Source organism: Adiantum capillus-veneris, chromosome 21 (genome assembly GCF_014529385.1).
Source record: "Adiantum capillus-veneris isolate H3 chromosome 21, ASM1452938v2, whole genome shotgun sequence".
In the NCBI taxonomy this organism is placed as follows: domain Eukaryota; kingdom Viridiplantae; phylum Streptophyta; class Polypodiopsida; order Polypodiales; family Pteridaceae; genus Adiantum; species Adiantum capillus-veneris.
Window position 1 is genome coordinate 63,769,008 of NC_140951.1, and position 12,336 is coordinate 63,781,343.

The following is a 12,336-nucleotide window of genomic DNA, read 5'->3' on the forward strand; positions in this document are numbered from 1 at the left end:
TAGTTGAAAAAACGCAATCAGACCTCCAAAGTGCACACAGACTTCAAGAACCTTAATACATAGTCATTGATCAATAAGAACGATATTATTACCCTGTGGTCCTAATCTCCGTGCACCTCTAGACAGAGGTGTGAGGGGATCGGGCCTGGATAGAGAATGTGAGGTTGTTAGAGCTAGCAGCAAATAGTTGAAAAAACACAATCAGAATTCCAAAGTGCTCAGAGACTTCAAGAACCTTAATATATAGTCATTCACCAATAAAGAGGATATTATTACCCTGAGGTCCTAATCTCCGTGCACCTCTAGACCGAGGTGTGCGGGGATCGTGCCTGGCTAGAGAATGTGAGGTTGTCATGTATTATCATCATGTACTTAGTAGTGTGTAGTTATAACAACTAGAGTGTTTTAATTATTTGTTGCATTACTGGTAGATAAAGTATGGACGATAGGATGGCGTGTCCTTGTGTGCATTGCAAGCATCAGATCTTTAAAAAATGAAAAATCTATGACTAGCACATACGCATTCATGGTCTCTTTCCAATTGAGACACTACAAGACCTGCGTTATCAACCTCATGGTCTTGAAACTGAAGGTCAAACTCCGCAGGTAGATATTGGTTCAACTTCGTCCCAAAGAAGAGGATTTTCAAACGAGCAGCCATCGACTGAGTCCTCCCAACCAATACCTGATGTGGCATTTCAAGAAGTAGAGATGGAGTAGATGTTGGACGCGTTCTTTTGCATGGATCCCATCATTGAAAACATACAAGACAACAACATTGAACGCAATACTGTAGACCAATCTCAGTCATCCCATTCATATCGAGGGCATGATAGAAACCATAAAGAGGACGAGATGATCCAAAGTCTTACACGCATGCCGCTTTATTGTGGACAAAAATCTCAGTTTTCCATACCGCGTTGGCAATGCTTAATTTGCAGTTTGTCTATAGTCTGACGTCTTAGTCATAGAGTTTTTTAGGTAAATACATTATATCCTAAGCATGATAAAGTACAAATTATAGTTCAACAATGTAATCAAGGGGCTGACTTGTTTATGTAACGACAGATTGCTCAATGAGAAAATCTTGCCATAAGGGAATCACATGCCCCCTACCCATCCAGCCGCTAAAAAGCTTCTTACTAATTTGGGCTTGGATTATCACAAAATACATGCATGTCCTAATGATTGTATACTTTTTTGCAATGAGTATGCAAATTTGAAATAGTGTCCTAATTGTGGATCAAGCAGGTACAGGGAGGACACACAAGGAAAATTTATTCTTGCAAAGGTCTTTTCTATCATTCCAAAAATAAAGAGCATGTACAGGTGCAAGTCCATAGCCGCTTTTATGACATGGAACTCAAACACTAGATCAACAGATGATGTGATGAGGGTACCTGGTGACTCTTGTGCATGGAAGCACATAGAGGAAATTTGACTTACATTTAAGAACGAGCCTTGATGTATCCGCTTTGATCTGGCAATGGACGGAGTAAACCCATTTGGATTACAAAGTTCATCATGGAGCACATGGCCTATTTGTCTGGTTAATTATAATCTTCCACCATGGTTAGCTATCAAGAAGGGCCATTTCTTGTTGTCATTGATCGTCCTAGGAAAGTACAAAGCAAAGAACATGGACATCTATCTGGCACTACTTATAGAAGAGCTCCAAATCTTGTGGACATGAATCGATGTGGTTGATATGTCCCATATAATCGGACAACGAAATGAACATGTACAAGGCATTCTCCTGTGGATCATGCACGATTGCCGAGGCTTTGGTGAGTGCTCAGGTAAGTGCCTTTCAAAACCCTCACACACATATGATTACTGGCTATGCCAACGCTTTTGTAATTTAATTTTGTGATATTTTAGGCTTGAGTTACGCGAGCAATCATGCATGTCCAAAATGTGGTGCTCGACTTGGCTTCCGTTTCTCTGAGCATTTGAGCAAGACAATTTACGAAGAGCATGGTAAGTTTTTGCCTGAAGGACATGAGCTACATGGACCAGACATATGCAAACATGACATTGATCCACTGAAAGCGAGCGATTAGAAAAAGGTGTGGCTGGAGAGGGGAGATTGGATGCCACCTGGAATAAAAATACTTTCTATTTTCCATGAACTCTCGTATTGGAGTGACCTTCTGATTAATCATTTTCTCAACCCAATGCACATCTTCAAGAATGTGGGGGATATTATATGGAAAACCATCACTGGAAAAAGGGATAGCAAGGCCCAAAGAGATGACCTGCATGGTGTGGGTTGAATGACAAAGATGTGGCCTTGACGTAAACCCAATGGAAAGTTTGCTATACCAAAAGGTCCATGCATGGGTTTTTAGTCATACAGAAGAGCAACAAGTGAAGAAGACTATATCTTCATTCAAGACTCCCACAGAGTGCATGCGATGTTTGAAAAAGACTTTTACGAGATGAAAATCTCAGTGGTCTTAAGTCCAACGATTGGCCCAAATTTTTACAATTCATCTTACCAATTGCCATAAAGGGTTGTTTCACAGACGCTATTAGAAGAAAAATCTATAAATCAGTGAGTTGGTACGTTGCATCAGTTCAAAAGAGATAAGAGAAGACAACATCGATGCAGCACACTTAAATGTTGTTGAAGCAATGTCCATGGTGGAGAAGTACTTTCCAACAAACATTCTTACCATCCAAATGCATGTACTTGTGCATGTGGTCGATGAAGTTGCAGTTTCTGGGGTGGTCCATAGCAGGTGGATGTTCTTTTTGGAGAGATTTATGAAGACTTTGAAGCAGTTTTTTCGTCAAAGTGCTCACCCCGAGGGTAGCATGGCCGAAGGATGGCTTGTACAAGAGTCTCTTGTCCTCATTAGTGAATTTTTGGTCTCAATTGATCTAGAGATACCCCGAATGTGGACTACTAAGATCAATGTCAAGGTGACAGGGGACGAGCCGCAGGGACAAGGCATCGTTAGGAAGATGGACATCACAATGCGAGAAAAGGTTATGAGATTTTTCCTTCTCAACTCAAACATTATTAAAAAGCGGCTAGAGAGGTACGAAGGGGAAAAGCAACAACGCTTGACAAATCGCTTGCAATTCAAGGGCAATCCTGCCACTAGAAACCTTCCTTTTTTGAATCATCTTCGAAAATTGCCCGACTTTCCAACTGGGTGGTGGTTAGATGCGACAATCTCAGACGCAAAGAGGAATGGAGTGTTGATTACTGAAGAGGAAGAGGAGATGTCAAGGGGTTGAGATTAGCATGTATATTTTCACAACTTCCTTTTTGAGCTCCACATGATCACATTGCTTTAATAATTTATAGTCTTTTTCAATTTTGTGGCTGCAGTATCATAAATATAGAGCTTTGTGGTCACATGTGAAACACTTTAGAGTGCAGCGGAATGACGAACAAAGGGTCACTTTTGACAGTGATATTAGGGCAAGCTTCATCCAAGAAAGTAGGTATAGTGCCAGGGATGAGAACATAGAGACTAGCCAACTTGAATACTTTGGCTACATCCAAGACATCTTGAAGATTAGCTTTAGAAAGTTTGATATGTTTATCCTTGATGCCAAGTGGTTCAAAGCTATTACCAGTGGCCCTAATACAACTGTGCGTAAAGACTAGAGTTGGATTGATTCAAGTGAACTCTAGGCGTGTGTGGACAGATGTGCGGGATACATTTGTACTTTCGTAGCATTGTGAACAAGTTGTGTTCACACACGATCCACTATGGATAGAAAATGATGAGAATGATATGTCTAAATCCTGTTGGATCTATGTCGTTCAAGTTTCTCCACGGAGAAAGCAAATGTGTGAAGGATTGGAGCTTGAGGTCGAAGAGGTGATTCATGAACAAAGCGCAGGACCAACGGAAACTTTAAGTTTAGATTTTGAGGTGGATGGCAGCAGTGAGCAATTGTGTGAACCTAGAGATGAGGTGCCAAATGCAGAGAGCAACGAAGAAGTAGAGTTCGATGACAAAGATACAGAGGTACAGACTGAGATAGATATCTTTGGTGCATCAGATCTCATAGAAGATTAGAGATTAACTAATGATTTTTGCTAGAAACTCTCTTGTAAAACTCTTTTTATTAGTCTACAATACACTTTAGATTAATTCATTTGTGTTGCAGCTTTTTCTATTTGTTATTTGTGTTGATTAAGCGTTTCTTCTATAAACTAACGTATTTTGTGGGTGTTATTTGTGTATGATTAGCCATGGCCGATGATGAGGAGCCATACTCTCCTAGTTTTAGTTTTCTTGTCACTCTGCTCGGCATGTCACCCGAGCAGATGGGCTTGTGTTTATCTCAATTCACCCTAGAGCAGATCGCGATCGCGCGGCACCTTTGGGTAGCACGTCCCTCTAGACCTACTATGACCGACCCTACGCTCGGGACTACCGTGGTCCCTACATCGAGCGGCCTCACAACTCAGTCTAGCATGCTCCGTATGCCTAGAACTTTTGTGCCCCCTACATTGATGGGTGGTTCATCCTCAAGATGAGGTAGGGGTCGTTCTGGAGGTGGTGGTTGTTGTGGTAGAGATTCTACCAATGCGTCCACACGCGTGAGAGTGCGTCCACCACTCTCTTCAGTAGATAGCTCATTGGTTGGCACACCACGTACACCTTGGGGATCACACGAGCATGATCCTAGCAAGGTGTACAAGAGCAGAGATGGGATTGTTGTGGCGGATAGGGTCGGGAAGGCCATGCGACAGAGGATTTGACAGCTCTATACCATTTAGTTTGGTCACTTTGTGATAGAGGTTTGGGATAATCTCGATCTTGAAAGAAAGAATTACATTGTCAAGGCCATTCACGGAGAGTACATGCTGGTAGAGGGTTACCATCTAGTCTCGAATCCTTGGATTTTGAGCGTGGCTAAGGCCACAATGTCACACCGTCGATCAAAGGCAAGAGGGAGGTACAATGCCGGAAGTCCAAAGCCGACATGGTTGGAGGCAGAGGAGTGGGCTCGGATTGCAGAGAGACACAAGACAATCCTGAGAGATTTCAGCAGAGAGCATGTTTGGAGTCTACTAGAGCACCACATCTTCGGAGTGGAGGCTACGACACGCTTTGGCATGAGTTTGTATAAGTATTATACTTATGCTTTAAATTATTGAAAATTTATATGTTATTTGAAGATTATCTATGATTAAATCATAATATTGCAGGAAGTTGCTATGAAGCACCCTCCAACACGTTGAGAGAAGAAGTATGGATACAAGCATGGACTTGTGGCCCTTTTGACCCAGCTACAAGAGGAGAGAGGACGTCGACTAGGAGGCATTACCATGAGGGTCCTCTTGATACAGTTTGACCCAGTCATCTTTATACAGTCTTCTTGGTACAGTCTTTTTTGTACTTGTGGACTTCTTGATACAATCTCACTCAGTGATTGTTTGCATATGTACAATTTTGTTGTGGTTATGTTTATGGTTTATGGTTATGCTTATGGTATAGCATATATCTTATGGTTAAGGTTTGGTAGTCAAGTTAAAGTTATAGTTTTTCTATGATGGTATGCCAATCATGTGATGGTTATGGTTGTTCAATGATGGTAGTGTTGTTATGGTTATGGTATGAAAAGAAATTTATGGTAATGGTTATGGTATGGCAAACTGGTTATGTTTATGGTTTTACAATTTTGACTCATGTTTTAATTATGGTTATAAAATCTTTATGTAGGTATACCGTGATCAAGATTTTGATTTTGTGGTTATGTTATTCTTACAATTTTGCTAATTGCCATACACTCTCTCTTTAGCCTCAACTTGTTGGTGGAGTGCGGTTGCACTCTTCCTATGGGCAGAGAGGGCTGTCTACTTTTGCTACAGTACATCCAGCATCAGTTCTCAGCCCTCTGTGCCGAGAAAAAATTGCATGTTTGGTCGTCGGTACAGAGTATGCTACAGGCGTGGATATAAACTTCAGAAAATGCATCAAAATATCCTTTACAATTACCGGCGCTTATCTCTAGGATGATTCCGACGCTTATTTCTAAGCTGTTTTTGATGCAAAGTATACCAATCCTTATACCGACGACACAAATCCGAATTCTGATTCGAGGCCTATTTCAAAGCTTTTTAATTTTTAAAAATAAATTTATCTCATCGATATCTGCACCGATTTTTGTGCGACGTGTTGTAGTGCTTCTTCGTCTCATCTGTTGGACACAATTGAGCATAGGGCATCGTCAATGTTGCAATGCTCTGTGCTTAAGGAAGAGCTATGATCTTGGTTACATCCTACTCAAATAGGTTACACATTCCAATCGACCCAATGTTCCACTACATTGAGTCAATTGGATAGGATGTATTTTATGCATGTTGATTGGTTTTTAACCTTATCTTTGAGGATATATGACTATGGAATGCCAACATGTTCTCTCAAACCATTTCCCATGGTGTTTCAAATGTTGGAGTAGCCTATGGATATATTCAAAACCCTGTTGACAAAGGTCCTTTTGAGGTTCAATAGCTCATTTTTAAGGAATTCTATGCTCAAAGGTTATGTGGCTCTACTACTACTCTTGAGGTCAACATTACGAAGGATGAGGGTGAGGGTGCCTTGCTTCACTTTCCCAATAATAAGAGCCTACGTTGGGATGTACTTGCTAGTGAATTATTTTCTAAGTACGTAGACTCTTTGAAGCCACCACTTACAACCCTTTGTCAACATATGTGGCTTCTTGCACCCTTCCAAATTTTTAAAAGATTTCACTTCTTGAATTGCTACCAAAGGTTCCTTTCCCATGTAAGTTTAAAATAAAGTGGCTTTCTTTTCGTGATATTGTTTGTTGCATGAGTTTCATAGGGGCAAAGTGATTTGATACGGTGTTAGTATATATTATGGGCTGATATCGATGCATTGGCTTGAGGTCAAACACTTTCACTTGCATATAATGCATGCACGCCAAAATAGTAAAAAGTTGTTTTTTCGCATATATGTGATGTTATGGTTTATGATCGATCAAAGTGGCGTGGGTGTTTTGCATCGTGTTTATGTTGATGGAATGATTTCATATGATGTATAGAACCTCATGATCAATGTGGATGCCTCATGTGCATCTATATGTTGCTTTCCACCCTTCTAGGTCAAAACTAGATCTATGTGCTAGGGGGGGTGAGGTGTGGTCATAGTAAAAAACTTTCAAGAAGAAACTCGACAAATAGCATGCTCTCAAGATGCTCCAAGGGATGTGCTTGTGGTTTGACTAGACTTCAACTAGAGCACAAGGATTCAGACTAATCAACAAGTATGAGGTTTCATGCTTTTAAGGTTTTCTCGTTTTATGTATGATTTAAATTGTAGGAGATATTCTAGAAATTTGCACAAGATAATTCTTGCTTCAAGAATTATTCTTGTCCAATCAAGGTATTAGTGAATGATGATGCACCACAAGTTGCTTCTTTGCCGATTCTTGCCACAATTGTTGACATGCATGGCATGTCCATTATCTGTAAAGCACGGATTCTTTCTCTCTCATTCAATTTCGACACTCCAATAAACCGATTTGTGCCTTACCTCCGTTGTTAATTTTTGTTCTCTTCTCGTTGTGCTACCTTGAGACGGAGTAAAGCATGATTTTTGGGAGCACGGCTCCATGCATTGGAGGCATACTCATTTCCAAGCTATTGCACCCTACTAGGGAATAGGCAATAGGAATCCAGTGGTAGGGAAGAGTAATGTCAGGATACCGGCAAGGCCGGACTAGATAAGGGCAGGGCCGGGCTAGGCGGTGTGGAATGGGGAGTCCAACTAGGGCAAAGGGCCAGGGGCTTGCCTATATAAAGGGTGGTTGGGCGGTGGACTCTCAAACCCTAGTTTCCCTTGTCTTCCACGTCAACTATATATAAAGATCCCGAAGTGTGGGAAACTAGAGATGCAATTGTTTGGTCTTGGAGACCCAGCAAAGATGGACCAATTTCTAGAATTAAGATTACAAAAAGGCATGCTCAAAAATCCAAAGAAGGCCTCATGCATGTACATCATGCAACCACACTCGGATCAAAATGTAGATGTGGTATCAAACGTGGAGTAAATTTATTTGGAGCTTCTATTGTGACTATACAAGTCAATTTTCTAAACAAGATCTTTATTTGTATCTTCATTTGTTTTATGTAATTTGAATATCTATAAGAGTTCATGTGTAGTGGAACCTCTTGACTGTTGGTGTTTGTCAACACCACAATCCATTACAATTTGCACTATATTTACCAACCATAAATCAACACGTTTTTCTCGTATTTTCCCACTTTAAACTAGATAATTCTAAAATTACATGAATGTAGTTAATTTGAAGATTCCCATAATGTGATATTCTTACCAAACTACCTAATATGGTTTTAGCTCAATTCTCTTGTTGCAACTCTCGGTTATCCTATCCCCACTTCTCCTAATTCTTTGTTACTCTGCGATAGGCTCAATTCAACTGCTTGATTTCTTGCAGTGGCCGATTTTCTACACATCCATATCTCAGGAAGATTCTCCCAAGGGGATATGTGCAAGTGGGGTGGGAGAGGGGAATCTAGGCTTGAAGTCGAAGAGGGCTTTGATACCACTTGTGAGGGCTATCGCCAATGCTTATGCATGCAGGGGAGGCGAGAGCCAACCTTAAAGGGAAAAACGCCACACTTGTGTAGGAGAGTGTGTGTGTCAACTTTAGGTGGTGGTCGGCTCGTATCTTACTGAACCGGCTCGATCAGTTCTATTGAGAATAGCCTTTTGTAAATATGCCAAAATTGACATAGTCATGCAAAGGGCTACCTAGAGATCTATTAATGTAGAGCTGCAAATCCGCATTTGCCTTGGACGTAGCCCGTTGACACACTGTAGGTGTTGTTGATGGCGCTACACAAGGCTTGCAATGGACTATGCACAGGTGTCGTGCCTACAATTCGAAATTGAGCCGGTGGTCGCCGCCTTGAAACCTCAACGTGGCATTGAGGAGCGTACGACAACCTTTGCATGACTAGAAAATGTATCCATAACCGACATTTTATTCAAAAAAAAGGCTTGGTAGCACAGTTATCTATTACGGAATACTGTGTCTCGTGTGACCAACCTTAGAAATGAGCGAATGCATGCCAACTGGATATGAATATCCCGCTCTTGGCGCAATCCACATTAATTCCAAATTACATGTGCGGTTATCTCCCATGCCTGCTATTTTTTGTGTATGTTGCCTTCTAGTGACGGGCGACATGGTAGCTCCGGTCTGCTTCACCCACTCACAGACAACGGGCCTCCCAACCAATTCTGTATTGCTGTGTCATTTGCACACACCTTCGGGTGCATGCGTGTGACACATGTGTTAGCATGCACATATTTGTATGTGTGTGTGTGTGAGAGAGAGAGAGAGAGAGAGAGAGAGAGAGAGAGAGAGAGGTTTTGATTTCGGTGTCATCCCTATGCGGTCTCTCTCTCTCACACACACACACACGGGGGAGGGGGGGAGTCTACATTGCAACATCTTCTTTGCTTACATTGGTGAGACTGAACCAATGGGACAACGGATATTGTGTGTGTGTGTGTGTGTGAGTGAGAGAGAGAGAGAGAGAGTGGGAGAGAGAGAGGTGGTCTTTATACAATATGGTTGGAACGATGTCATTAATATAGTAGGAATAGTGTACATGAAATGATTCCAGAGACGGATAACTTGCTCATCCCACTGAAGAAAAATCTGAACATACCATGGTATACCTTTATTATCTTTTGCCTCATTGCAACACCAGCCTCATCATCCAAATGACAATTGGACACAATCACATTTGACAACGCTGGTCGTGGCAAGGAGTGTATGATCCCACGTCCTGCATCCAATATTTTTTCTTTTATCTTCTTAGACTTTCTCTTAGTAGACACTCCTGTCGTCGATGTTAGTTATGCTGCCAGCTTTCCCCTCATCGCCATTGACATCACGTTCGGTGGCCAATATATTGCCGCCTGTTGTTGTCCCTTTGCCATCAATTTCTCCGTCTTTCTTTCTTTGCCACCATTCATTGGCGTCGTTGTAACCTTCGTTGTCGTAGACCACTCAGCCGGTGATGCGGAGCTCGCCATTGGTGAATTTTCTGTTTTATTTCTCTTTGTGGAATTTCTATGCACATGAGCATGAGCTGCTTCAATGGTTTCTAGTTCTCCAGGCAGAGCCGTAGCTGATCTGTATGGAGGCAAATTAAGGTGGACGACATCCTCCTCTACAATTTGCGCATGCTCAACATTAATATCTCCATGGCTGATTTGGTGATGGCATCGCTGAAGAAAGTCGATAAGCTTGTACTTGGCACCGTTGCATGGTGGATTGAAAAGCATGGGCTTTTGCAAAGTGGCAAGAGTAGAGCCAAATTCTGCCTCCAGACCCTACACATATACGGGATAATTAGGGAGTTAGCCTACCAGCTATCTGATACCTACTTCTCTCCATGACATGTACTTACGTCTATTTGTTTTTCAGCGAATGCAACTTTGCAAACAAATGCACGACGTTGCGGGCCCATTTCCACCTGTCTTTCGTGAAGAAGGGCATTGAAGATCATTGCTCCTTTCAATTTAGTAAAATTTATGACAGCAAACCCTTTATGGGCTCCTTTCCTGCAGTTTTGTACTTCTGATAATTAGGACTTCTGTCAAAGGAAAATGTTTATTATTTTAGAATTTAGCAAAAAAATCATTCGACTTACTTGCTCAACGGTATGTGGACATAATTGATTTCCACATCGCTGCTCTGTCTCCGCATAGGCCGTTTCTGCATGGAATGGAATTTCGCAGCAAGTAGACACTGGCCTCCCTCTTGCATCAAATTGTTCTCGGCACAAAATGAATCTAAGAACTTAAGCAGGTCTTGTTGCCTGCATTAATCAGAGGTAGAAAATTTCTTTCTAAAAGCTCGACAGGGATATATTGAGAAAACCAATCATAAACAAATGCCTGTTGAGTGCGTGTGAAGGGGTTAATGTACTACACACCTCACAGATGTTGGAATCTTGCGGATGACCACAGTCGTCGGCAGCGGTTTTATGGCACTGGTGTCATTTAATGTTGCCGGCAAAGACTGACACATGTAGCACAATTAATTAGACGGCATTATTGATCATGTGTTAATTGAAAACGCACCAGAATAGAGTATAATTAACTAGCTAGGCCTGCTCATGGAGAATTTGATTAGCTCTAGTTATCTGCATACCACCGTTAGGAAAACATGCTTAGGTAAGGTCACAGGTCATAAGCTGCCCACCTACATTAACGCACACTGCGGCGGCTCCGGTGCTGGAGGCGCTAGCAAGCAATATCATTAACGCACTTAATGAGTTTAGGTCATAGGTCATAAGCTGCGTACCTGCATTATCGCATGCAGCGGCGGCTGCGGGGCTAGCAAGGAGTACACTGACATCTTCACATTATTGTCATTTCCATCCACTACTGGCACTTGCAGGAAGACTTCGCAGCCGCTTGCACCAGTGCGGCCCGAGCGCGTGCAATTTGCACCAGTCATGGCCATAACGCTGCCTCACGATTCTGTGCCTGAATGCAAATGTCTATGAGACAGGGTTGAGCAAGAGGTGGCAGGGCGGTGAGTGAGCGCGCGCGCGAGAGAGAGAGAGAGAGAGAGAGAGAGAGAGAGATCAGAGAGAGTTTCGTATGTTTGTGTACGCTAGAGACGAAGAAGAGCTAACAGAATAACGTAACAGAAGAACATAACGTATGCAGACGCAAGAATATGATGCTTGTCCAGCCCTTCTTATAATATACGTCCCATGCATGAGAGTGAAAATCAATGGTGCTCTTGTGGCGGGTTTTATACTATACTTGTGTATAAACCCGTCTTCCAGATGGAAGAGAAGAATAAGAGAGAGAGAGAGAGAGAGAGAGAGAGAGAGAGTGTTGTAGATGGAAGTTCTGGGCTTCTCTACTGTAATTTATTTTGAAGAATGGAGGAAAGCTCAGTAGAACATGAGTTGGAGACACATTAAATATTGAAGTACATATATATCATGCACCTATTTACTACAATCAATGTACTTCTATATATTGCATCTAGGGCCGACATGTCGATGCATGATGTCTGCAGTTAATAAAATTTAGCACACATGTGCTAGAGAGAGAGAGAGAGAGAGAGAGAGAGAGGGAGGGAGATTTTAGGGAAGGTTGGTTTGGGGATGAGTTTGATGATGCCCTGTTTGAGTGCAGGATCCATGTTTTGGGAGATCCAGCTGAAACCCTAGCGGACTGGCGACCTATCACCATGATGGGGATACTCTATAAAATACTTGCAAAAGCCGATGATTTCAGGATTGGTCCCGAACTCAGAAAACACATTCACCCA

The 12,336-nt window shown here is 42.0% G+C and overlaps 1 protein-coding gene across 1 annotated transcript; it reads right to left on the reverse strand.

Moving 5' to 3' along the window:
* Positions 1–9,592: 9,592 nt before the first annotated feature.
* Positions 9,593–11,629, reverse strand: LOC147431060 (uncharacterized). Its single transcript, XM_086494518.1, has 5 exons — positions 11,350–11,629; positions 10,979–11,064; positions 10,694–10,861; positions 10,451–10,604; positions 9,593–10,373 (listed from the first exon to the last, which is right to left on the reverse strand). The coding sequence occupies exons 1-5, from the start codon at positions 11,509–11,511 to the stop codon at positions 9,894–9,896; spliced, it is 1,050 nt and encodes a 349-aa protein (XP_086350644.1). The 5' UTR covers positions 11,512–11,629; the 3' UTR covers positions 9,593–9,893.
* Positions 11,630–12,336: the final 707 nt, after the last annotated feature.